Raw genomic sequence first — 27947 nt, 5'->3', positions numbered from 1 at the left:
GAGGTGATCTGCAACAAGAAGGAGAGGTTACTACAAAATAAAACAGGATACAAGACTGAACTAAATACATTAACTTAACAGATTTTACAACACACACAGAACGAGGTCACATGACAACTAGTGTATACTCTGCCACGAGTTGTGATTATGGAGAGAGGATCATGCAGTTGTGTGATATCATTTCATACGGATATCCCTGCTAGAGTTCACATTATAACGTGTTTATTTGGTCTGAAAGAGATAAGAAAGATGTTTTGGATCAAACCATAGAAACAGGAAGAGATCAGGTTTAAGGCCGAATGCCCTCATTGTGTCGTGCATTGTAAAAGAAGGTCTACAACCCTGAAGCAAACATGGCACATTAAAAGCAATGCTGTTCATAATCCACATGATACTTTTAAAACTTCCTGTGAAACGACCAAAACCAACAATGAATGAACCCTACAAGAACCGCGTTAACATCCTGATAAATCCTCAGGACCAGAGAGCTCCATATGTAGTCCAAGAAAAACGAATTCACAACCTGCACCGTGTGAAAGAAGTAAATGTACTATTTGATTTTGTTTGAGAAACGCTACCGCAAACTACTGTTTTAGGAAATGACTAAAACAGGAACTACCAGTATTGATTTGGAACCTACTTTGTTGGTTAAGGTCCCTTTTAGGGTTTTGTGACAATGATAAAATAAATAAGTAATGACCCCTTATATCATGAATTAAGTTAAAAAAGTACATTCACTATTCGTATTAATTAACTAACAACCAACTAGGGGCAAAGTTCATCATCATGGCTGATACGAAATGTCGGCTGATAAGCAACAACATATTTCTTTAGAGAAGTGTGTATATTTGAGTCAAATGATAAATGGTGTTGCCAAATATTGTCCCAAACATTAGACTTTTAAATGTGTTTTCAACTCAAACTCAATGGCACTTAGACTTAGACTTAGAAACATAGACTTCATAAACAGAAATTAAGCTTTTTAGATGCAGAACTTTTGTTTTTATCCTTAAAGGTGGGGTAGGTAAGAATAGAGAAACCGGCTCGAGTGCGCTACAATTTGAAAATACACAGCCGAAAAAAATCTGCCACTTCCTCACAGAGCCCCTCCTCCAACACACGAACGCGCACATGACCAATGAGGGCACGAGATAAGTTTGTGCCCAGATGGAAGGCTGACAGGCAGGTAGGCCATCCAGTTACTTTAGCCGGGCCGGCTCAGATGATTGGTCGTGCTTTTCACAGCGCCACGGCTTCCACAGATGACATTTTTTTATGTATTTATTGTCAAAGCATTTAATGTTTTCATTGCTATCGGGATGTTAAGAGCATTCCATGGAATATAACAAAGTGTTTCTGAAGTGAATTACCTACCCCACCTTTTAGTCTGTCGCCATGTCTGTTGTTGTGGACTCAGTGAAACTGCAGGAATATGTCACAATGCTAATATGCACAGCTTTGATGTTGAAAATCACTGGCGTATTACCGAGCTACAAAAGCAACTGATATGATGAGAAGAAGTATTTAAGATTCAGCTGACAACGTAAGCAGGGAGCAGAGGTATTTTAAAATGGTGCATAGAGATGATCAGCCAGTGTCGACGTTTTCACAACTCTCTCCAAACGCCTTTGGCTGAGAGTCACTTCATGTGAAAGGAGGATGTCTGGGATGCCAGAAAAGGATAAATAGACGAGGGCAGCTTGGCAGAACATCACACTCTTCAAAAGGACTCTTTAAACAAACACTTTTAAGCTGAGAAACAGATGCTACTGCTCCAGGAGGCTTCAGCTTCACGCTGTGTGCATCTCAGTGGAGGGGAGGAGACCCTGGAGCTGACTCATAATTGGCTCTGATTTATGCTTGTTTTTTACATTTAATTTACAAAAATGTATACATCATTTATACATTTATATATAATTTAATTTGCAAAGGTTAAAACACTGGAGGGGTGATGATGGATGTTTGTTGTGACTACCGCACTGATTTATGTGTGGTATCCAGCAGTGACTTTGCAATTCTCAATGTTGCAGTAGGCCTCCAAAAACCTTCCTTAAAATACACCTGATAATAATAATTATATATATATATATATATTATATATTATATATAATAATTAATTATTCTGTGACTTCCCTTATCAAAATCTGAATCAGAATACTTTATTTATTTGGGTTTTTGTGATTGTTACTCCATTTTATATTGAGACTAAAGGGGGGAAAATATAATAAAATATTTAGATATCAAAATGAATTAAAGGTAGAATAAAAAGATAACATAACATAGAGTAATTTATCTGTTAAAATATTAGATTTACAAGTAAAATATTGGTAGGTAAGTACAGGAAAATGCTGAGGTGGAGTCCGGCAGTGGCTCAGTCAGCAGGGGCTTGGACTGGGAGCTGTAGGGTCGCCGGTCCTAAAAGTGGAGTGTGGACTGCTACTTGGAGAGGTCCCAGTTCACCTCCTGCCCTGCCGTGGTGCCCTTGAGCAAGGCACCAGACAGTGCCTCCATGTCACCTCCCCAGTTTCCCGTCCGCTAGCTGTGTTCGTGAACGTGATCTGAGAGACGTGCAGCCTGACACTTTCATCATGCAAAACAATGGTCTTATTCTATTTACTTGTTGAAAATGAAATGTGTCTTTAGGTTGACTTACAAAATCTGTCCAGGGACTACAGATGACAAATAACCTCTTGGCTAACTCAGAACAGAAATGTTGATTAATGTGCACTGTCCCTGTTAAATAAACGAATACATGTATATATTTTGTAATTATCCTGAGTTGTAGACCATCTGAAAACCCAAATATTACAGGGCCTCTTTAAGTCTCTGTGCTCCAATGTCACCCCCACTGTGTCCCGTCCATTAGCTGTGTTTGAGAGTGAAAGTGAACCTGATCTGAGCGATGTGCAGCCGGACGACGGACTCTCAGCGCTCTGCATTGTTCATGTTATCTGATGGGGGGGAACAGCAGCGGTTCAGACTTAGAGTGTCTTTGTTGTCGTAGTATCACGTTGTACCAGTCTCCAGAGTCACCCTGCAGGCACACATCACAGTAATGCAGCCTCTCTTCATTTCACCTGAGGGAAGCTCTTCAGGAGGTCAAAGGGTCAAAGCTGTCTCTCTGTTCATTCTCCTAAAGCTGGATTTAAAAATGCATACCTCTATGATTTCCTCTCTAGAGTCTGTATCAGATTTGGAAAATATCACATTTCATGTAACTGGATTATATTATTCAGATTAAAATGTATTCCCTGACACCAGTGGTTCCCAACCTGTGGGCCGCGGCCCCCTAGTGGGCCACGAAGGCATTGCAAGTGGGCTGCCAAATAATTTGCAAAACATTATGATGGGTTTGGAAACATTTCATTATTAAGATTTATTTTTATTTGAACCTCCTTTCTTTTCTCTTTCTCGATCCTCCTTAGCAACGGTCATTACAGTCCTTGACAGCGGTCTGTCTGTACTACTGGATTAACAACGTGTCACATGTTCTGAATTGACCAATTGGGACTATATTTAGCCTCCGTATTGTTTATGGTTAAATGTGGGCCGCAAAACATTTTTAGATTCTTAAATGGACCCTGAGTTGAAAAAGGTTGGGAACCGCTGCCTTACACCTATATTTAAAAAAGATGTCATCAGAATACTGGTCATTTTTTAAGATACCATAATGACATCACTACAGTATGTACCACTCCTGCTTCTATTGGCTACAACACATTGTACGTGATAGGCTAAGGGGCGGGACATCTCTAAGCAGTTGACCAATCACAACAGAGCTGAGCAGCAATTACTCCACCTCTTTATTTCAAAGAGGTGGAGTAATTGGAAATGTGGTTTATTAAACCAAAGTACTGGGTTTTGTTTTTTATCCATGTGTTAAAACTTAACAGCATTTGGAAACTATAATATTCTGTCCTACTGTATAATTTATGATAACACATTTTTTATATTAAATATCTTGGTTTCCTATTTTCTAAGGTCACATTCATCTGTTTTCTTACATAGTACACTTAAGGAAAAAACATTTTATATATATTTCTTCTCTCTTTTATAAATTTGCTTTGCGTTTATAACGGAAAGTAATCAGATAGCATTACTTTTATTTTATAATTTGATACTCAGATTAAGCTGCTGGTTACAGTTTTTGACAGGTAACTAGTAACTGTAACAGAATACATTTCTAAATGACCTCTGGTCTGTATCTTCATGGAGGTCTCAGCTGTTTTGGGTTGCTAACTAGCATCAAATGGTAAATGGACTGTACTTACCGTATATCCAGCTTTATCCAGTCTTTACGACCCATCAAAGCGCTTTACATACTACAAGTCATTCCCAAATGCACACCTCATTCATACAGAGCAGTATCATTACATTACATTACATTATATTGCATTTAGCTGACGCTTTTGTCCAAAGCGACTTACAATAAGTACATTCGACCAGGAAGACACAACCTTGAAGAAAAAACAAACATTTCAAGTGCTACTCAACTGGCTTTAGGTAATCCAGTCCTTTATTGGTATAAAAGTGCTTCGTTAATCGTTCTATCGCTCGAAGTGGAGTCGAAAGAGATGAGTTTTCAGTTTGCGCCGGAAGATGTGCAAGCTATCTGCCGTCCTGATGTCAATGGGGAGCTCATTCCACCATCTTGGAGCCAGGATAGTATCACTTGCTATAGGGAAGCTAGCACTCACACACACTCACACACTGTACTTATATAGCGCTTTATCCAGTCTTTACGACCCCTCAGTAGCCTTACTACCATTCATCATTCACACCTCATTCATACAGAGCTAACATTCACACACCGTTGGCCATCGGGAGCAACTCAGGGTTCAGTATCTTGTCCAAGGATACATCGACATGTTTTCTGCACTGGCAGGGATCGAACCCACAACCTTCTAATTGAAAGATGAACGGGGGGGGGGGGGGGGGGGGGGGGGGGGGGGTGTTACCTTGGTTGGTGATTGGCTAATGGTTACACAAGCCAAGACATCATTATGACATCATAAAGTGGCCAAAATCTGCTCATTTTCAGACAGGTTTTTATAGAAATGGATCAGGACAAAAAAGAGAGGGAATCTTTATTCCTGAAACTTTCAGAATCTCTTTACACAGAGGGGACACATGTTGATGTAGAAAAGACGTGAACAAGTGGATTTTGCATAATAGGTGACCTTTAAAGCCCCCCCCCTCAGCTGAGTCATCGTTCTGTGAAATCGGACACGTCTGATGAAGAGCCAGAGCTCCTCTTCACTGCTGCACCAGCATCTTCCTCTGATCTCTGAGGGAACTCAATAACCTCCAGCAGGCGGGGTCTGCTGTTTTCTATATTTCACATTAGTGATGCACTGATGAGGGGAAACAGTATATGGACATCAGTGTGTTGCCATGGTGACATTATTTTTACATACTGTAGCAGCTTTTAAAACAAGTGCTTTCACACGTAAATACATATAGTTACAGAGAACACATTGCAATACAGAAGACAAACAAAACATTACAGCTAGAGGATTTATTAAGTCTATTTTAAGCATGTCTTTCAGGCAGTCAGACATACAGTATATGTTGTATTTCCACCAGGACTCCTCAAATTGTACAGTATGTGTATTTAATGTTTGACTTTCTGTCTATCGATCTACTTGGTGCATATTTAGTTTTTCTCTACCGTGGCAGTATTGTTTTCTCTCTGGCGATACACAGTCACTGATCTTCCTGTTTGCTTCAATGATTCAGATTGTTTAATATTTATGTAAGTATTTAAGATTGTATTTATGTAACCAAAGTCTCAAAGCTCTTTTACAGGTAAAACATACAGAGAAAGTATATACTGTATATAAACAGACACACATTCAAAAAGACAAAAATAGATGGCATCTCTACAGGAATGGCACGTCTAAAATGATTTATAGTGACTATTTCATCATTTGACCGGCCAGTATAACTTATATGTTGTTATTCTAACACAATCATCAAGTTTGACTTCAAATTTGCCCAAATTTCTGCTCGGTTTCTTTCTGTTTACTCTATTCAGTATTTTTTACTGTGGCAGTTTTGTGATCTCTGCTCACAGACTCCATAATAAATACAGAGGGTGTCGTTTCCTCATACTGATATTCTGTGCTGTTGTATTTGCTGTATAGTGTCCTTACTGTAAGGTAATTATTATATGTACAGCACTTTGGCTCGACCAAAAATCGTTTTAAAAATGTGCTATATAAATAAAACTTGATTTGATGTTAATGTTCTTCTCAACAACCTAAGGTAATGTACGCCAATGTGTTTATACATTTAATGAATGAATATATCTTTTAATATCGTTATATTTTGTGTCAAATACCCAGCAAATGACGTTTATTTGCTATTTAAGAAGTGTATGTGAATGTATCATCGCTTTGAAGACCAGTCTCCTTTCATTGGGCTTGACTTTGTCTCTTTGGTCATTTCAAACCGTTCTGCTTGGTTCATGCTTCTGTATTCTTCTCAGTAGTTTTACTGTGTCAGCGTTGTTATCTCTGACCTTGAGTTACTGCTCTCCTCACTTTGTGTTCAGACGTAGTTACTGCAGCTCGTACCCACAAGCAAAGGCCATTTTGTTTACATGCCGCAGCGTCTGTCATACGCAACGGCTATTTAAAGTGATCCACAGCTTGCTTGGACCAATTTAAACAGGAGAGGGTGAACACTTTCGCTAACGGCCAGATTATTTTCCAAAAAGAGTTTCCTTGGTAAAAACGTTTCCATGATCTGAATTTAGAAAGAGGAGAAAGAACATACTGACATTTGTTCAGGAAATGGAAAATTGCGTTTGAATATAAAACGTTTTTCCTAATCACTGTTATATTGTTAATGTCATTTACTGTAGTTCAATGGAGAATAAGAAAGCATAAAATACAATCATGAGTTGAAAGGAGATAATGTGTGTGTGTGATTATCATCTGTAATATAACAGCTTCTATTTGAGTCAGAGTGACTTATTCTTCACAGATGGACACACATTTTAAAGAAGCCCTATTATGCTTTTTGGGGTCCCCGCTTTCCTGTAGTGTGATATATAAGTTTTAGTGCATGTAAATGGTCTGCAAAGGCTAAAATCCCTGAGTTTCTCTCCCACACACTCTCCCCCCCCCCCCCCCCCTGCTTGAAACGCCTCTATTGGACTCCTTTGTTTACTTCTGTCACATAAGGACATCACATGTAACACTCGTGCTTCTATTGGCTAGCGCTCCAACACATGGGGTGTTTCTCAATCTCGAGTAAAGCTGCTCCAGAGCCACTATTTCAAGCATACTACGTCATCGAGTGCCGCCGAAGGACTGTTCCAATGTCCAGCATACTTGGAATTCTACCGAGCCCGGCGTACTTCGTTTGGAGACATTTCAAGGCTGCACATGTGTAGACTCCGTGGTCTTAAAATCCCCACAATGCTTTGCGCACGGACCAATTTCCCCAAATCTGTGGCGGAAAATGTAAGGCGGGGCCTCTCGTATGACGCACACCTGCTAGTCTGTTCCACTCTTTGTTTTCTGAATGCCAGGAAGGATTCTTGCCTCGCTTCTGAAGCAAGACGCTCAGAACACATGTGCTACCAAGCAAGCGTACTCGAGATTGAGAAACACCCACTGTACGTGATAGGCTAAGAGGTCTGTTGACCAATCACAACAGAGCCGGCCAGCTAACCAATCAGAGCAGACTGGGCTCTGGTTTCAGACAGAGGGTGAAAAGAGGTGCTGCAGCACAGGCAGTATGAGAACATCAAAGCAAGGAGACATGTCCCAGTAGAGACACTACATGCTGATATGAAGCTGAAAATGATCATGATAGAGCCCCTTTAAATACTGCTCTACCTTCCTGATATACGTTTTCTCTCTCATGCATCTTTACTGTATACAATTCTTCTTTATAGTTGTTTTAATTGTCCCAGTCGTTTATGCATCACAGTGTCTAAGCGTGAGAACAATTTACATCAGAGGTTTTTCGTGGAAAACTCATGTCATCAGCCCTGATCTTAAAAAAGATGGCGCAGCACCGCAGACTCAGGGGATGACAGAGTCACTGAGAGACCACTATTATTAGAGCTGTCTAATATTAGAGCTTGCATCTGTGCTGAAACAAAGGGGAATTAAAAGCGTATCATCCCTGAGTGGAATGAACTGCTGATGCATGATTACAATGAATATGTATTTGGATGTGTGGAAACAATGTATGTTAAACAATGAAGTGCATTTAGTGATGTTTCCTGTGGTCTTGTGTGCACATTTGAATGCATTAGTGTTTTTATTGACATAATTGTTAATATGTCATAAATTAGAAACCTATTTAAGCAGGACCAGATTGCAAGTGGCGTTTCTTTCTGTCTGTGTCCAGAAAAGCAGGTGTTTAAATTGGGATAGTGTAAGATAATGTATGAAAAAACGTATCAGAATCACAATAAGAATACATGAATTATCCAGGGGTTAGGGGTAGGCTATCAGTTTGGATGGATTTTTAAAATAGTTACATTTTCACCCAACAGACGACAGTGACCCATTTCCTACTTTTGTTCTTGCGTTGATGCACACGTGGGCTGCTCGTCTCTCTCGTGATTGTCCCACATGCAATGCAGAATGCAGTGAAGTACATCTCCCTGACTCAAAGAGGTTTCCTGGATATATATATATCCTTTATTTAACCAGGGTAAAAGTCTCATTGAGATTAAAATCTCTTTTCCAAGAGCGACCTGGCCAAGAAGGGCAGCATGAACAACGTTACACAGATAAAACACAGACAGTACAGGCAGACGAATACAGTGGTCGTCAAACACAAATGAAATTTGAAATCGACCAATCAATATGCAAATAAAAGAAACTATTATACATCATTAAAAACTGGCACAATTTAAAACGACTTCAATGTCATCCATCTGGATGTCTTCAGCTGGACGACAGTGTCCAACCTTCAGATCTTGATGGAGTTGAATCTTCGTCTGAAGTGCTTCATCGACACAAGGTGTTGACATTATGTTTTCAATCTTCTGCTTCAGGACAAAGGACTCTCCACCACAGAAGTGATGTCTTAGAGACCGTAGTGCTGGTCAACCCTTCAGAAGATTCTGTCGTATCAGAGGTAATTTCATCATATCCTGAAATACAGGGCCCTGCTGTCTAATTCTACGCTTAGAAATGAGTTGTGTGGCTTTTAAACAAATAAGGTCTTTGATAAATGGCCACAGTTGTCGAGCATGTCAATTGCCCTGAGTGTGAATATGTTTACATTTTGCCAGTAAAGAAAAAAGTCTAAATAGGATAATCATATTTTAAATGAGGATTCATCTGATTAAAGAAAGCAATAATGTAAATCTGGACAGGGAATGAATGCATCCTAGTATTTTTACCATAGTAGATGTAAAAGATATAGTCCCAGCAAAACATGGCCCTTACTTTTGTAAAGGATATACAATAATAGAAACCCTGATGACCTTTGTGTCTTTTATATTTGTCTGTATTTATTGCAGAGAACACATTGGCAAATCGGGTTAACCTTGACACAATTAAAGGTCATTTATTTGCCAGTGATACAGGCATTTTTCTTTCTATTGTGGCAATGTTGTCTCTCCTTTAACTGTCCTCTGTGTGTATGTGTGTGTGTGTGTGTGTGTGTGTGTGTGTGTGTGTGTGTGTGTGTGTGTGTGTGTGTGTGTGTGTGTGTGTGTGTGTGTGTGTGTGTGTGTGTGTGTGTCAGATCGAGTCTCTGGTCACTGACTCTGCAGCACAGAAGCTTCTGGTCCTGAGTGGACAGAGCTCGGATCACGGTGGCCTTCTTCTTCAAAGCGGCGTTTTCAACCACCAGACCCTCTCACGAGTCTTCTCTGATCCTGGGGTGAGTCCAACCCACTGCCTGATTAAAGAGTTTCAGAAAATCTATATTTGTTTCCTGTTAGCTGTAGTGCTACTTATCAGTCTTCATTATCTTTTTTGTTTGGTTTGAGTTGCGTGTGGGATATAATATCAGCCGTTGAGATGTTAGATCTCTCTGGAACATGGACGAACATGATGTCACTAGGCTTGTGGTTTACATACCTCCCAAAAAGTACATTTAAAATACTCTCTTTCCAGAAATCATGACCTGGTTACTCAACTAACTAGTAAGCAACTAATCCACAGACCTTGCATTACACCTTCCAATGAGTGAGTACTAGATGTCAATCTTTCTTCTGCATGGTGATACGGTTTGTGGATTTAGTTCTGTAGAAAATGTTTCCTTCAGGATACTGGTCACAACGAGATCTGTAGATTACCTAAAATATCCTGGTCATAGAAAGAAAGAAAATATTTCAGATTTTTGGGGTGAACTCTCCTTAAAATATGAAAGCATAGGTACATGCCGATACCATTTAGGAATATATATACTGGCACTGTAGACAACAAAATAATGTGGCCAAATAAACATTCATCTGTTTGCAACTTATCAATATTCCAATTACTTGTATATAGACTATTCTGCACTATTTCTACTATATTCTATTTTATTTTTTATTTATATTTACTTGCACTATTGTATCTGTTTTATTGTGTTGCACCGTTGGAGGAGCCTGTGGCCTAAGATGTTCATTGTACACATGACAATAAAAACCTTGCATCTTAAATCTTGAATCTACACAAATAACTTTATGTATGTTAATGTTCAGCCCCCACTTATCCCACATTCGAGTTAACTTTTTTTTCATGTCTTGAAAACACAGGTCTACCATCTTGCCTCATTGCATTACTGACTCTCTGTCTGGGTTTGTCCCTCCTGCAGGTCAGTGAGTTGCTGGGCTCAGCAGCCCCGAAGCAGCAGGCTACTCTCACTGTGTCCTGCCGCGGGGAGGTGGGCTGGAGCTCCCTGGGACAACATCAGACCCTGAGGGAGTTTCTGGAATACAAACTAAACCCTGAGTCTGTTCTTCCCAAGATGGAGGGCGTCACCGAGTTCACCGAGTATGTCTCTCAGACGGTGGACGTCCCCTCACCTTTCGAGCTCCTGGAGCCTCCCACGTCCGGAGGCTTCCTGAAACTCTCCAAACCGTGTTGCTACATCTTTCCCGGTGGGCGAGGAGACTCAGCTCTCTTTGCCGTGAATGGCTTCAACATCTTAGTGGATGGAGGCTCTGAACGAAAGTCGTGCTTCTGGAAGCTGGTCCGTCACTTGGACCGCATTGACTCGGTTCTGCTCACACACATCGGAGCCGACAATCTCCCAGGTATCAATGGGCTGCTTCAGAGGAAGATAGCAGAACAAGAGGAGGAGCATTCTCAAGGCTCCGTCAACTACAACGACTGGATGAAGAACCTGATCTCTCCTGAACTGGGTGTGGTTTTCTTCAACGTGCCCGAGAAGCTCCGTATGCCAGAATCTAATCTTAAAGTGAAGCGCAGCATCGAAGAAGCCTCCCTGACTTTGCAGTACCTGAGTAAACTAGGAATCAAACCGGAGCCTCTCTTCCGAGTGTCCAGCAACACCATAGAGCCCATTACTCTGTTCCACAAGATGGGAGTGGGCAAGTTGGACATGTATGTTCTCAACCCTGTCAAAGATAGTAAAGAGATGCAGTTTTTAATGCAGAAGTGGGCTGGAAACAGCAAGGCCAAAACTGGTATTATTCTGCCCAACGGGAAAGAAGGAGAAATATCTGTGCCCTACCTGACATCAGTTACAGCCTTGGTTGTCTGGCTGCCTGCCAACCCTGCAGAAAAGATCATCAGAGTGCTGTTCCCTGGGAACGCACCGCAGAACAAGATTCTGGAAGGCCTAGAAAAATTGAAGCACCTTGACTTCTTGCGCTATCCTGTCGCCACACAAAAGGACATTGCCTCCGGAGCTCCTGCCTCTGTTATCAAACAAACCAAATTAAAACAAAGAACAGACAGCAAAGAGAGTCTCAAGTCGTCCCCGAAGACTACTGCAAAAGCCTCAAAGAAAGAAACCGAGGGGCAAGACGATGTCTCAGCCGCCACCGAGGCAAAGAGTGACTCTGTCAAGGAAAACATAGAAGAAGAGAAAAAGCCTACTAAAATAATCAAATCCAAAAGTGATGTCCCGGAAAAGAAAAAGCTCCTGAAAGAAAAATCGATAAAAAAGCACCCGAAGGAAAGGGTGTCGAAGATGGATGAGAAAAAGGACAAGGAAAAGAAAGAGATCAAGAAAGTAAAGAGAGATGACTCGAAAGATATGAAGTCCAAAGACGACAAGAAGAAGGACTCGTCCAAACCAGAGCTGCGGAAAATGACTAAACCTGAGCTGAAAACGTTCACACCGGAGGTCAGGAAGACGTTACACAAAGCTAAAACGACAAGCAAAGCGAAGAGTGGAAAAAGCAAGGCAGCAAAGGCGTTACCTGCTGAGCCGAAGCCAGAAGAGCCTGAGACGATCCAACCTGAACCGACAGAGAACGGAGCTGCTGAGCTCCCGTCCGTCACCTCGAGCCCTGAAGACCTCACCAAGGACTTTGACGATCTGAAAAGGTCCGTTGCGACCGAATCTGCCGAGCCGAAGTCTCCAGAAAAGGATGATTCGGCTCCAGAAGCTAAAGCAGAAGACAAAGACAAAGAGTTGAGAGAAATGGAAGACGCTCAAAAGTTTGAGGACGAAGGAGCAGCCTCTCAGGATGAAGAAGAGGAGGAGGAAGACGAGTCCCCAGTTGCTAAAAAGACAACGAACGAGGAGGAAGAAGAAGATATGGGAATTGGTGAAGAGGAAGACGAAGCAAAATGGAAGGAGGCAAAGGACGACGGGCTTGACAGGAAACACGAGTTAGAAGAAATGGAGAAAACAGGAAATCTGGCAGCTCAGGTTGCGACAAAATATATTCCCTTCGAAGAGGAAGACGAGGAAGAGGAAGAGGTGCTGGAGAAAGCCGAACTGGAGGAGGTAGAAGATTTAGATGTTATAGCAGATGAAGAGATCAAACCTGAAGATGAAGCTGAAGAAGAGGAAGAGGAGGAGGGCTACCTGTCGCATGTCGGAGGGGCCACAGCTCCCATCACTTCCGTACTTCAAGGAGCCACTGCAGCTGAACCCGTCTCCTACATCCAGGACGAGACCATCCCCGGATACTCCGAGACAGAACAGACCATCTCTGATGAGGAGATTCATGAGGAGGCCGAGGAGAGGATACCACACCTCCAATACGATGTCGGTACTTACGACATCTCTGTTCCAGATCAAACTGGATCCTTTGTGAACATTCACGGCATGAGGGAGATTCAAGCTGCAGCTCTGACGGAGAAGACGTTCCTCCCAGGCGTGCAGGAGCAGCTATCGGTGTTCACCAGCATCATCACGGCTCCTCTGGCCGAAGAGGAGCACGTGTCTTCTGCGACGTCCATCACCGAGTATGACAAAGTGTGCTCCTTTCCGACTTCTATCGCCGAGGATCATTCTGGGGGTTCTGCCGCAACTCCTCGAGCCGAGGAACCGCCTAAAAGCCCCCTCGCCTCCCCACCTGATGCCAGCCAAGGCAAAGAGCAGCCACTCTCTGCAGGAACTATTTCCCCACCTTCTCTAGAAGAAGACAAACTAATCAAGTCTCCATCTGATGAGTTGCATCTTCCGGTTGCAGAAGTCAAGACATCGACTAAAGCTCCTGAAGCTCACTCTGAAGAGGAGGAGGAGGAGGAGGAAGAGGATGAAGACCAAACTCCTAATGTTGACATTTCACTTGAGAAACTCCAAGAGGGGTATGCTTCATCCCAATTCCCACAAGGTAAAGAGACTGATAACACGCAGCTTGCTGGCTCCGTTTCTATCAAGGGAACCAAACCAATCCACCTCCCGATTGAAGAAGAGAACTTGGATGCTGTTGCGCCTAAAGATCATTCATCCGTTGTGCCTACTAGACCTTTTGGGTCAGACTCAGTGACTTCAGAGAGCGAAGAGCGCTGCTTCAGTCCAGATGATATCACTGTGAAAATGGCATCTCCTCCTCATTCTGGACCTCAGAGTGCAGCTCACTCTCCTCTTCGTCAGTCCCCAGTGGAGGACAAGACGAAGGCGAGCCCTGATTTGGAGCGGCAGAAGCAAGAGGAGGTCCTCCATGTCGCCACAACAACTGAAACTACAAAGAAGGATGAAGCAGAGACACAAAAGGACACACAGAAAGCAGATCAACTTGAAGGGGACGTTCCCACATATTTGGAGAAACACATAAAGGAGGTTCCAGTGATGAAGGAGTCAGAGAAGGACTCTTCATCAGTGCAAAAAGACGAAGGCAAAGACACAGAAACAATCCCTGCTGTTGCGTCTTCAACAGATGTTCAGTCCCCCGTGTTAGGAAGGGGTTCCCTCATCTCCTCTGGACACATCGATGAAGAGGTTGACTCTACGCTCAGAGAGAAAGTGCCAAGTACCTTTCCAGAGAGGGAGAGCACTTTCCTCGATGATGATGATGATGATGATGATGATGATAACAACAATGATAATGACGACCATCATGATGATAAATCTGCAGTTAAGGTGGAACAGGAAAAAGAAATGGACGACACTTCTGATATCTTACAATTGAAGGATGAGCAAAAACAGAAATCTGTCACCCAGGAAGATGTTTCTGCCGTCATGTTCTTCACAGATGAGAAAGAGGAAGTCAAGGGGATCGCCTCGGATATTAAACCCATGAAGGAAGAGCAAATTGCAAAGGACGTTTCCGCAGTGGATGGCGCTATTAAAGATGAACAGAAAGAGCCTGGAAAAGATCAAACTGACATCAAAACTACTAAAGAAGCAGAGATGGAAACCGCTGCGTCTCAGGTCACACAAATCAAAGGCGAGCAGAAAGATGATGACCTCAAAACCAAAGCCGGTGCTATGGAAACTGAGGTTAAAAAGGACGATGTGTCTAAGAGTGAGGTTCTGATAGAGGAGGAGAAGAAAGAGACGGACAAGCGTGATATTTGTGACATTAGGACTGTAAAGGCCGAAGCGAAAGAGATTGAAATGGTCAAAACCACAGATATCAAGCCTGTTAAAGACGAGATGGAAAAAGAGTTAAAGAAGGACGCCATGCCCATCACTGAGCATGCTAAAGATGAGGAAAAGGAGACGGAAACATCTGATATTAAAGTGATTGAGGATAAGAAAGAGATGGGGAAGATAGAAATATCTGCTACTAAGCCTTTTACTGGGGAGGAGAAAGAGAAAGGGATGGGTGACATTACTGGGGCTAAACTCACCAAAGAAGAAGAACTGATTAGTAAGACTGATACGTCTGCTGTTATCATGAAAGAAGAACATGAGCAAGACATTTGTAAAGATGCCATCTGGCCCACCAGCCCCACCACAGTGCAGGAAAGGGATGCAGCTCTGAGGAAAGAGGACATGTCTTCGCCCAAGCCAACTGCAGAACAAGAGAGAGAGATGAGTAAAGATGATATCTATGAAACACAGGAGCACGAAGAAGATATGACAACAAGCAAGGATGATGCTAGCACCTTCAAACCTACTGTAGAAGAAGAGAAGAAGGAAGACGGGAGTAAAGATGCTACTGCTGCGACTAAACTTACCAAGACAGAAGCTGGAGAGAAACTGACCAGTAGGGAAGATAGTTCCTCAAACGAGACACTTAAGGATGAAGTCAAACCAGTCATGGACGACAAAAAGGGCCAAGAAACAAACAAAGACGACACTTCCAAGATGGATGAACAGGATGTCATGATGAGCAAAGACATCGTCAAAACATCAACGGAAGAATTTGTTGCTAAACCCACCACACAAGATGATAAGGAGAAAGAAATCAGTAAAGATATCTGTGCTGTCAGATCAAGTATGGAAGTGGACACCGAGAAAGCAGTAGACAAGGAGGAACCTACAGTAACAATTAAGGATGACATTTCTGGTACGAAGGGTGAAGAAAGCAAAGATGGTTTGAAAAGCCCTGCGGATGAGGGCAAGGCTGAGGTAAAAGATGTAAAAGTCCTCAAGGAAGAGGCAAAAGATGTACCCAAGGATGACATTTGCGAACAAGACATGAAAGAAAAGAGTTCTGAGCTTGCACCTAAGGAGCAGAACATTGGTACTTCAGCCAAAAGTGGAGACGTAAAGGATAAGGACACTGAACAAGATGACAAAGAGAAAGCAACAGATGCCAGTGTTGCACAACCCAAGGACGTGGTAATCAAACAGGAGACCGAGAAGTCTCCATTATGTAGTGCCAAGGATGAGAAAGAACAAAAGAAGGATTATTCTTTTGAGTCTGAATGTAAGAAGGATGAGAAAAAAGAGGTAGACCTTCCCGTGTCTTGGATCTTGGAAGGGGACACAACCAAAAAGGATGATATCAGTGACGTGAGTGATAAGCCACAAGACATCTCTGAGAAGTCTGGTGAAACTCAGAAAGAGAAGGGAACGTTCGGAGCTACGTCAATGCAGCAAGACACTTCTATAACTGCATCAAGTAAAGACCTGTCTCCAAGCCAGAGTCAGGAAGAGAGAGACCAAGATACAAAGGTTGTTACCGGTCACGAAGAGAAGACAGAGAAAGAAAAGGACGACACACATGTTGCTGAACTGAGCAAAGAACAGAAAATGGAAAAGGAACAGGAAAAGGAATACACATATGAGACTGATGACACCAAAGAGGTAAAGACAGAACAAGAAGAGGATGAAAAGATGAGTGAAGAAAAGGATTTAGGTGACAGGAAGACGGATGAGATCACTGAGAAAGACTCTGATGCCGACCACACTAAGGAGGATAAGTGGGAGAAAGAGGAGTTACAAGAGAAATATCTGGAGAAAACCATTGAACAACCTGCACAGACAACATTAGGAGAAGCAGCCAAGTCAGATTGCAAACCTGCATTTGTGGTTCAGTCCTCCGATGAAGACAGCGAAGATGTAGACGAAGAGGACATGTGTATGGGAGGAGCCGGCTCAAGACCTCTGTCGGTAGATCTGAAGAAATCAGAACATGACATCCCCTCGGTAGGTCTTCCCTCGCCCCAAAAACCACACACAAGTGACCCAACTAAGCCACCGATATCCGTCACAGTGATCATACCAACTCTTACAATGCAGGAGCCCTCTCTTGATGAGTTTGAAAAAGAAGAATACAGTTTTTCCCCTGAAGCTGGGAAAGACGTTGTGAAAACAGAAACCACGGTTGCACCATTTGCAGAGCCTTCCTTTGATACTGTGACATCAAAGGAGGACACAACCACTGTTCCCAAGCAAGACACAGCTCCTGATGCCCCCGCGTCTAAAGCAGAACCATTGTCAGATGAGAAAAAGCCTGCGTTGTCGACGGTATCGAGCGCCGACAGTCAACCGCGGAGCTCAACGCTCTCCAGCGCAGAGAGCCAGTCCAGTGTGGAGGAAACACCTCGAAAAGAGAAACAAACACCATCCCTGTTTAGTTCAGAAGGCAGCGCCGCAGAGAAGACAGCACTAGATGAGAAAGCAGGAAAGGAAGCAGAGAGGGAGATGGAAGGAGAGCGAGAGGTGGCTTCTCCAGGATTAGCACCGCCTTGTTCCTACTTCACGTTGGACTCTGAAGACAAGAGCCCCTCTGATGCTGCAACACTGACTCCAGAGACTGTCAGTGGTAGCCTCGGAGAAGAAAAGCAAACCTTTGGTGCGTCCAAATATGATCCGTATGAAAAGCCCATTCCAAAGGATCATGACTTGGACTCTAGGGAAGAAAGTGAGGTTTCTTTAGGTTTCGAACACCCCTCTGATATTGGTATTGATGATAACAGAAGAACAAGCCAGACAGAGGCTGGAGGAGCCTTGTTCCTCCTGGACGATCAGTACAAAGAAGATTCTCTGTCCTTCAGTAGAGTCGATTACAGCCCGGTGTCTCTGACGGAAAGTGAAAGAAGCGGCCACCACAGCCCAAGTGCCTCACCTAGATATGAAGACAGAGAGAAAGGCCAGGAGGAAGAAAGCCAGAAAGAAGAGAGACCAGATACACCTTATGTTGACAGGAGCTTTTCATCCGTAGACATGCAGGATAACAAAATGTCCCAGGCTGCTGAGTCTTATTCTTTCACTCCTAAAGAGGACAAACCGGAGAAATCTGAAAAAGAAAAGGAAGATATGATGGAAGGGGCTTCAGCTGCGGCTTTTCCATCAGGGGGGACACAAGAAAGTGATAGCAGTGCATCTGCTCAATCACCAAGTGTGCCACTAAGACAGGAGACACCCTCTCCATCATGGAGCCAGTCAGATCTCGGTACTCAAGTTTCAGCAACTCCTGTAGCTTTTGAGGAATTTACAGAAAAGAAAACAACCGAAAAAGAGAATGAAAAATCTGCTGAGTCGCTCAAAGAAAAATCTGCATGTGGTCGGCATTCACCTGCAGAAAAAGACATTTTACCTCAACAAGCAACACCTTTACAGAAAGAAGAAACCTCAAGGCCTGTATCTGCCGCCACGTTTTCAGGACAGGAAATAGATGATAATGTTTTGGCATCTGACAACAGTCAAATTAGCAGCTCTGCCTCCTGTAAACCAACTCTAGACTTTCCTGATGGAAAAGAGAGCTTTATAGATAAAAGATTACTTGTAGAAGGGGAAGATTTCAATGTGGATGATGATGAAGACGAAGATGATGAGGAGGAGGAGGATGAAGACGAGGAGTTAAGTGATGTCGATGTGGAGAAGGGCGCAAGGGAACAGTCCGAAAAAGAAATGTGCAGACGAACCTCTGGTGACAGTGCTGTGTTAGCAGAGGTGGAGGACTCAAATAAAAAGTTGTCTGAATCAAGCGTCCTTAAAGAGGAAAAAGTCTCTCAACCAACAACTGGTGAAGCCTCATGTTTAGACCAGCAGGAGGGAAGCAGAAAACCACAATCGCCTGAAACAAAACCACTCAAAGAAGATGACGCAGCCACATCAAAAGTCCCAGAGACAAAGAGTGAAGATGTTGGTCAAATGACTTCATCACCAGACCCTTACAAAATGGACGAAATCCATTTCACTTCAACAGATCTTCCCAAACTCCCTGAGACTAAGAAAGAGCATTTGACTCCTGAACCAACCTCAAACAGGAGGTTATCATTGGCTCAGGATACCTCCTATGAAGCCCTACAGACAACACAGGGAGATGACGACAAAGCGTCTCTATCACCAAGCTTTTTGAAAAGGGATACTGAACCAATGCCCGCAAGCACCTTAACATCCAGCTTTTTGCCACCTGACCATTCAGAGTCTGTACCTTCATCCAGTCCCTCCCTTCCTTTAAGAGGAAGCTATGCCGACATCGGACAGAGTAGACCTGGAGGTTATTCTGAGCATGTTCACAGTGAGGGAAGTCAGGTGGGATTGAAAGAAGATAAGAAAGAAACCTCAGAGGCCTCCCAGCTATCCAAGCTAAGCGATGATAAACATTACAGCCAAGAAGACGAGAGGCAGAGCTTAGAGATCACAGCAAAACACAAGGAAACTGCCTCATCACCTTGCACATACACCACCCTAACATACTCTACTTCAACATTCTCCTCCACATCGTACAGTTACTCATCCTCAGCCTCAATGTCCGGCCCTTTGAGCCAAGAGTCTGGAGACAAAGCTAAAACCATATCAGGCTCTACTGTACCTCTAGCCAAAGAGGAACCATCGTTCAGGGCTGAGTCTTCCAGCTCTTGCTTTGGAGGGTTTCAGAGAGATGAGTACATGGAGGTGACGACTAAACCTACAACTAAAGTGTCTTTACCCAGCCAGTTTGATGATACCAAACCATCATCATCAGTCTTCTCTACCACTGCCAAACAGACTATGGATCAACGTGGTTCTGCAAAGCCTGAAACGGACACAAAGTCAAGCACTGATAGTTTTTACATGCTAGAAACTAGGATGACTACATCTTCCGCAGCACCTTCTTTACAAAGTCAAGTCAAGGTGTCCGAGGGTTTGTCCTCATCAGAGGCTTGCTTTGATGTCTCTCCCCTCCAAAGGGCTGACTCATCTGACAAGGTATACCAAGAATCATCAGAAGAAGAGGAGCCTGTAACACTTGAAATGGAGGACAGCGCCCTACCATGTCGTATATGTCAAACTATCAAAGTAGCACAGCAGGAGCAGAGCTTTTCATCCACAACTGACTCACATGTGGTTGAAAGTACCACTCAGTCCACAGAGACCAAGGCAGTCACCATCACCTCTGCGTATATGTCTAAACCTGAAACATCGCAACAGACAGCCTCACTTCCTTCACTGAGTGATAGTGGAGCCAGCAAAACCACATGTGCCACAACAGAGGTGTCCAAAACAATGGAGGTAAAAGACGAAAAGACAAATGCAGCTTTGAAGGAAGGCGCTAAGGTGTCAGGAAGTGATGAAAAGGCAGAGACTGCTAAAGACAGTGAACGCATAATGTGTAAAGACAGCACAGACGAGAAGAAGGCAACAACTGATACGAAGATGTGTGAAAGAGCAGGAGATTGTAAGGAAGACGAGGAGAAAAGCTTGTCAGAAAAGACACCAGAGAGACTAGTGGAAAGGAGAAGGAGCAGTATATCTGATTGGGAGCTACTACAAAGGCCTGAAGACTGCCCAAGTGCCCCTCCTCCGGGTTATGGGGATGACGATGAGGACGAAGAGGATGAGGAAGCAATGGAATGGAGGACCAGTGCCCACGGTACCTCTATGTCCTCCTCAAAAGATGCCTATCACACAGAAGCATCCAGCAAAGGAGCAGCAAGGGCTGATCGTCCTTCTGACTTGAACACCGGAGCCACCTCCTCTTCCTCCCATCCAGGATACTCGTCCTGCGAATTCAAACACCGCAAAGGAGACCTTTCTCCATCGTTCATGAACCCCAGCCCTCACCCGCTGTCCAGTGACGAGGGCGAGGGCGCGGAGGAAGGACGCAGTGAGCACTCTGAGGAAGGGGACGAGGACGATCAGGAGCAACACTCTGTAAAAAGGAGGTCACACAAGCAGAAGCCCCACCACACCCAGAGTGCTCACGGTGACTCTGGACAGGCGCCTCACCAGCTGCCCGGCCCCATGTCTTCTGGTTTGGCAGTGACTCTAGCTGGAGAGGAAACTCCTCCGACATCAGTGAGCGAGTCGTTGCCTTCGCAGTCGGATTCTGACGTCCCTCCAGGAACCGAAGAGTGTCCGTCGATAACGGCTGAAGGGAATCTGGACTCGGACGAGGACGCTGAACATCTTCCAGTGGACAAGTTATCTGCAGCTGGCGGTGGACACCATCCTTCATCACCCAGGTCATCGCAGAAGACTCATGATCCGGCTCCAACCGCGATGAAGGACCCTTATCCCCACCCTCCGCACCCAGATGTGTGCATGGTGGATCCAGAAGCTCTTCTCAATGATAACAGCAGCACTGAGAAACTTCTTAAGAAGGAGCACAAAACCACCAAGGGCCTCAGGAAGAGCAAACCCAAATCGGCCTCCCCTTCCCGTAAGGGCGAAGTCAGGAAGAGGTCCTCTACTCCATCGAAGCAGGCCTCCAAGGACTCCTCCTCGCCTCGATCAGCGTCCCTGAAGAGGAAGGACACGGACAGAAGCTCCAGGCTGATCAAGATGTCCGAGACTCAAGGCTCCAGGACTGAGATCCTCAGCCCAGGGAAAGGCTTGGTCAACGGCGTCAAGACCAGTTCAGGTTGGTTAACATCTTCACGTCCAACAACATGATTTTACATGTAACTTGATTCCTGGGCACATTCAAACCAGACAAAGGCACAACAGACAAAAGAAAGGACCATTTTATCCACCAAGATTAAAAATCAAATTTCGACATTTTAAATGAAGCAAGAAGCAGATGTTTAGACCCAGATATCCAATTGAATTTCAACCATTAGTCACATTTACATGCTCAATTAGAAAGCAATTATAATGCAACCTAAACAACAACAAAGTGTCCTCTCCAATGATATGAATAATGTAAGCTTTCATTGGAACTAACATATAAATGACTGTACTTGCATTAAAAACATTTTGGGAGAATCATCTGTTGTTCGTTTATATCCAAGGTCCATAAGATGTTGTGCAAATAAATACGGCTGTTAATCGTATTTCTAAATCTAAGTTTCTTTGTTAGTTAATATGGTTATTTTGGGGCATTGATGCGATCATGCTAACAACTCAATTTGTATTATGACTTTCTATTTGCAACCATAATAATTCTGCACTTGATAATGTCAAGTTACAAGGAACAATGATATATTTCTCATTAAACAGCACATCAAGTGTATCTTCAAATGAGGTAGGTGCACATTACAATGATGGATGTGCAGCACATACATTATTCTCCGTCCTATTCTTCAGAAGCACTGATTTCTATGAATACGTTATTGAACAGAATATCATTTCTTCAGTTGAGGACAAAGTTGATCTTTGCTTCTGCTGTGCAACTACGATAATTGCCTCCTCATGCTGTTTTTAATATGTTCTCACCTCCAGGCAACATCCCCCAGAAAGCTGGCTCTGTTGTTCCCCCTGGACCCCCCATCTATGTGGACCTGGCCTATGTGCCCAACCACTGCAGTGCCAAGAACGTGGACCAGGAGTTCTTCAAGAGGGTGCGAGCGTCGTACTACGTGGTGAGCGGGAACGACCCGGGCAGCGGAGAGCCGAGCCGAGGAGTCCTGGACGCCCTGCTGGAGGGCAAGGCTCAGTGGGGCTCCAATTTACAGGTACAACCTCCATCAGTCTATCTGTGCCTCTGTTAGAAAAATATCACTCGTCGCCGGCTTGAGCTTCAATATCAGGATATGTAGCTACGTACAGTAGGGCCTTTGTGGGTGCAAAACCCCAAAAAGCATAAAAGGGCTTCTTTAAAACCCTGTCTTTATTTTGTTAAATGCCGACCAGTTCGGTTACATCAGCAACACACTTGAACAAACGTTTACTATACTTTGATCAACTAAAAAGTCTTAGTTTTCTATTTATATCATTGTGATGCATTTGCAATTAACAAACTGCTATCCAAACAATGATGATAGTATCCCTTCCTCGCTCAGCAGTATTGTGCTGTATTGTTCTGTTCTGTGCTAGCTTAGAGAGAATGATTCATGTTCTATATATTTCCTGACCTTGCAAATATCTGCATGCAGCATCAATCTGTATAAGAGCCTAAAATATCCTCTATTCCTGGCTCTCTCGCTCACTTGACTGATCCTGCAGGTCCATCTGCAGATAGTGAAATACAAATGTTATATAAGACCAGTGTTGGACTTATTGCTGTATAATATTGTCCCCTCACTTCCCTCTAACTCTGTATCGCAGACTGAAAACTCACCTGGTTTCACTGCATCTCGACAACAACAAAAAAACACCAAAAAACCTCTCCTTTGTTCGTAGCACTTACAAAGGATTTGGTTTTAAGTGAAGCTAATGCAGTAGCACTTAATCTGGTTGGGCTTATAGATAGGAAATAACCCTTTTCCAGTTTGTTTCTCCATGGTTGAATAATAATAATGAACTTTAGCAGCTTTAAAGGACAAAGCAGCCCAAAGTGCTTTACAGAAAACACAACAACAATATTAAAATAAATACAGAACAAGATGAAACATCCAAAGTGATCCTAATGAAATGCCCTTGAATTAAAGCTGACAAATAAAATAATAAAAAAATGAAATGCCCTTATTGTAACTCGTTTTGATAAAACCATCGGCTACATGAAATGTATTGTGTCCCCGTCAGGTGACTCTGATCCCGACCCACGACTCGGAGGTGACCCGGGAATGGTACCAGCAGACCCACGAGAAGCAGCAGGACCTGAACATCATGGTCCTGGCCTCCAGCAGCACCGTGGTCATGCAGGACGAGTCCTTCTCTGCCTGCAAGATTGAGTTCTGAGCTTCACGAGCTTCACTCCCCCCGCTGTAACCTCCCCTCCCATCTCTCCCCTCCCTCTCATCTGTTCTCACTCAAAGCAGAGTGACCAGCACTCTCTGCTGCTTCAAAGCTTCAACGCTCTCAATGCATTTGCCGCAGCGCTCAATACACTAGATTCTGTTCGCTGAAATCAAAGTCAAAATTGTGGGTTTATGCTTTCATGTGTCAGTTAGGTCTGTAACCGTAAAACACTCCTACACTAGCACTAGGTGAAAACACATTTTTAATAACATAATGACGCTTTATTTGACTCGTATAACAGATGCATTGATACGTGTTTTCAGCCACAGTTACACGACAGAAGTGTAGTTCTTAAACTGTTGGCTTCATTCCAAATTAACTCAGAAATGTAATCATCTAACATTAAAAAAAAGTAAAGCAAATGTTACCTAAATGAATCAGTGATCAAAAAAGTGTTTGGATTGTATCCACAGTGTTTTTCAAAGAGGAGACATTCCTCGGTTTTATTTTCAATGCACATGATTTACAATTCTGATCAGTAGCTGCTGGATTTACTCAATACATACGACATAAATCGATGTAATGTAAAAGACAAAAAAACAACACTTCTTGTAGTTTGTGGTGAAGTTTTAGGAGGTGCCTGAGGTTGCCACTGTTTGAGATTTTACTTCTCGACTTTCTCTCTTATCTGCTGCATGGTGCTTGCGTTTTAGCTGAAAATCGTTCGGAACTGCGTAGGGTTAACCCTTTCTGTAGCCAAGTGATGGATGCAGTTTAGAGTAGATAGGTTACTGTTTGGCTGTGGTTCCATAGGCCCAAGGACAATGTCTTCATCATGCTCTGTGTGTTGTATGACCTCCAGTACAAACATGTGTCTATATCAATACAGAGGTTATGTTAAATAATTAGGAATAATGCAGAAAATGATGAAGCGAATACAATGTTTCTGATTATGCATTTGAGAAGAAGGTTAATGTAGAATGATCTGTCATTTCCTCGTGTTCAGCAACATGTCTCTGTCAGTATCACAAAGTGACGAGAAAGGAAAATAATGTACATGTGACTAATGTAGCAACCGAAGCGAGAATTAGAAGTGGGAACGGCAATATATATATTTATCATTGGGGTTGTATTTCAGGACAATAAGTGGGTGTTACAGGAGGCGTTTTTCATGTGCCTTTAGCTTGAGGTTTAAAGAGGAAGGAGGACAAGAAACCAGGGTAAAACAAAGAAACCAAGAACACAACTTTGAAATAAAGGACCAGTCCGTTTATACCAGTACGCACAAACCGTATCCACACTCTGAAATAATACACTCAATAACTAAAGAGTTCTTTAATCAAATTCAGCATTAAAGCCACTTTTAAACAAATATGAATGTCTTCGAGCGAAGTCTTGCATTTTGTCCTTTTCTGAGAGTTTAGGGTTGGGATGAAGTAGTTTGAGCACAGAGAGCGAGTGTGGTGATAGAAAACGACTTTTACCTGTAATATCAAATAATGTAAAAACAGTCTATCTTATATATAAAGAAGCAATTAATCCCAATATTATTCCTAGATAAATATTTATTACAGAACGAGCATGAATGATTATATGCTGGACGCTGATTTAAAGTGTCTTTGCAATAGTTGTGTGTGTGTGATATATGACACACACACACACACACACACACACACACACACACACACACCACACACACACACACACACACACACACACACACACACACACACACACACACACACACACAACACACACACACACACACACACACACACACACACACACACACACACACAGCCGCATTAGAGAGTCGCTCACATTGATTTGAAATGAGGCCACGTTTTATTTCTTTATTTATATCAAGATTTAACAAAATAATTTACTTTTTTTTAAAATAATTTTGTTTTGATTTGTATTCTTTTACTAATATTTATTATATTTGATTTCTAAGAAATACATTTCTGCCGATATGGCTCATCACAGACTTGTTTTTGTTTGTGTTAAGGACTGATATGAGGCCAATGTGTGCGATGGAGGAAAGGAGGCTTGGATTTACAGAAAGCACTTTGTTCGAGCTATTGATCGATCCAGATGTTGCCAACTAAAAGCAGAAAGGATCCTCTGCTTGTATAGTTTAACTAAACTTAATTATTTCTCTCAATCTATTTCAAAAGCAGCTAGAGCGTGTTGTCAGAGTTTGTGCCATTTCCTTTCCCTGTGTAACGCTCACACTTCTTTATACCTCATCTTCCCAAGCCTCCGTGCTCTCTGCTCTGCCTGGCCTCCCCTAACATTATACTGTCCATTATGCACTTTCTGAGCCTCGATATGCATCTCATGCTTGTGATGAATCAGAGGCAGACTTCTTATTTTATCCCACTGGGGAGAGTTTGATGCAGGTTGTATATTAAACAGCTGGACAATGCACAAGTACACTGGAGGGCACACTTAGAGGAGAGGAAAGGTTTACATTGACTGTTAGAAAGTCGTTGTCTGGAAATCAGATTTAGTGGAGGGTCGGATATGTAGTGTCTTTTAAAAATGGTCTTTAAGTTGGCAGATTCCAAATACCCAGCCTTGAGGCTTTCAAGGCACCAGTAGAACGCTGTGAATCGCTCGATACTGAACTGTGTGACCACATGCAGAAGCTGAATGCACTATAGAGGAGATCTATTTTTCTGAATGTTGAGTTGGTACGACCATGCGAATGCTGCTGGATCAAAACAATAGAGAAAATAAATAAAAATAAAAACAAAACACACCAGCCTTGACAGAAAATACATTGTGTGGAGCGGAGGATGAGAGCAGAAACGGTTTGATGTTTTGACGACGCTGTCATTACGACTGTTCTGCGTCATCCTGATGGGACAGAAAGCGAGGGAGATCCCGTAACTAACACATTAACACTAACACAGAAATAGTACTAAATGCAACGTTAACTTTTTCCTGAAAATGACTTGAAACACATGCAGACTCAAAAAACAAAACATGGATGAAATGAAACAAACGCCACATGTACGTGTATGTGCACAGATTGTACATATCGCTCTGGAGAGAACAAACCTGAAAGATATATAACACACTGTCCTGTTAACCGGTTTTAATGACAATACTCTCAAAACTACTTCAAGATAAAACACTGACAAGATACAGAACGAAATACAAATCTATCAGTTCAATCTCATCGCCATCGCTGCATCGAAATGAAGATTTCATTTGATCTCAACATGGTGTCGATCATCCATTTAATCTCTGCATGTGATTTATTTAGTTATAATCCTGAATGTAATTGTTTAACATGGAAATAATAATAACAAATACAATGCTATTTTAAAGAGGTATATTTGTAAAAAGAACAAAAAAAGCGTATTGTCTTAACTGGTCCTGAAATACAGTAATATAATAATATAATACTGGGCTGTGCTTTTATTGTTTACCCTGTTAACATGTTGTTAAGAAACGCTGTATTGGTCTGTTTGATTCTCTCAGTTCATTTTGCATTGTATTAATCTTAGTTACGTTTCTCTTCCTCAGCGCAATATTCAATATCTCTCTGTCTTTAAATCTAACTTGTAAAAGTAGAACTACTTCAGATTCATTGTAAAAGGGAAACAGCCTGGTGATCATCTATTAAAGTACATTTAAATCTCACTTTGTGTGTGTTTTCATGTCTCCTTTTATTATTTACAGGTCGTTTTATATGTCAAGAGTCAAGACTGTATCTCAAAGTAATAGGGAGTAAGTAAATGCATTTAATGCATTTTTAAAACACATCACGGTACTCAAAATAAAGAAAACGAATTACTATTAATGACTAAACAAGACCACAAGTCTATAGCCATGCTGCTAGCACTATATTTGGGCATGGCAGTGCTTTTAAAGCGCTAACATGTTGCGTGCTAACACGGTCATTGGACATACTGTACAGATGTGGAAACAAGTCTTGTTATGCAAGTGGCAAGTATGTCTTAAATGTTTGCACTCAAGTCATTTAGCAGTGTTAGGGAAATAATTGACCTAGACTCCTAGATATGACGTACATGACCAACCCTGACGTCTGTTTATCTCCTTTAAGGACATAGGCTGCTTCAGCCATAATGTTATTGTTCCCATTCTGTGACCGGGCAACACTAGGTCATAGATGGTTTATTGTTGTGGGTGCACTG

The 27947-nt window shown here is 42.6% G+C and overlaps 1 protein-coding gene across 2 annotated transcripts in view; it reads left to right on the top strand.

Annotated features, from left to right (window-relative positions):
* LOC117559238 (microtubule-associated protein 1B-like) overlaps nucleotides 1-27432 on the top strand; it is an 83581-nt gene extending 56149 nt beyond the window's left edge. For both annotated transcript variants that reach the window (XM_034235916.1, XM_034235917.1), the window contains 5 exons: nucleotides 9026-9108; nucleotides 9724-9861; nucleotides 10783-21580; nucleotides 22381-22613; nucleotides 23623-27432. In XM_034235916.1, the coding sequence (XP_034091807.1) occupies nucleotides 9026-9108; nucleotides 9724-9861; nucleotides 10783-21580; nucleotides 22381-22613; nucleotides 23623-23778 (11408 nt within the window). In that variant the 3' untranslated portion in view covers nucleotides 23779-27432. The remainder of the gene's footprint in view (nucleotides 1-9025; nucleotides 9109-9723; nucleotides 9862-10782; nucleotides 21581-22380; nucleotides 22614-23622) is intronic.
* The last annotated feature ends 515 nt before the right edge of the window (nucleotides 27433-27947 follow it).

The sequence above is a fragment of the Gymnodraco acuticeps genome, unplaced genomic scaffold, assembly GCF_902827175.1.
Source record: "Gymnodraco acuticeps unplaced genomic scaffold, fGymAcu1.1, whole genome shotgun sequence".
Taxonomy (NCBI): Eukaryota; Metazoa; Chordata; class Actinopteri; order Perciformes; family Bathydraconidae; genus Gymnodraco; species Gymnodraco acuticeps.
This window is presented reverse-complemented; position numbering and strand designations above follow the sequence as displayed.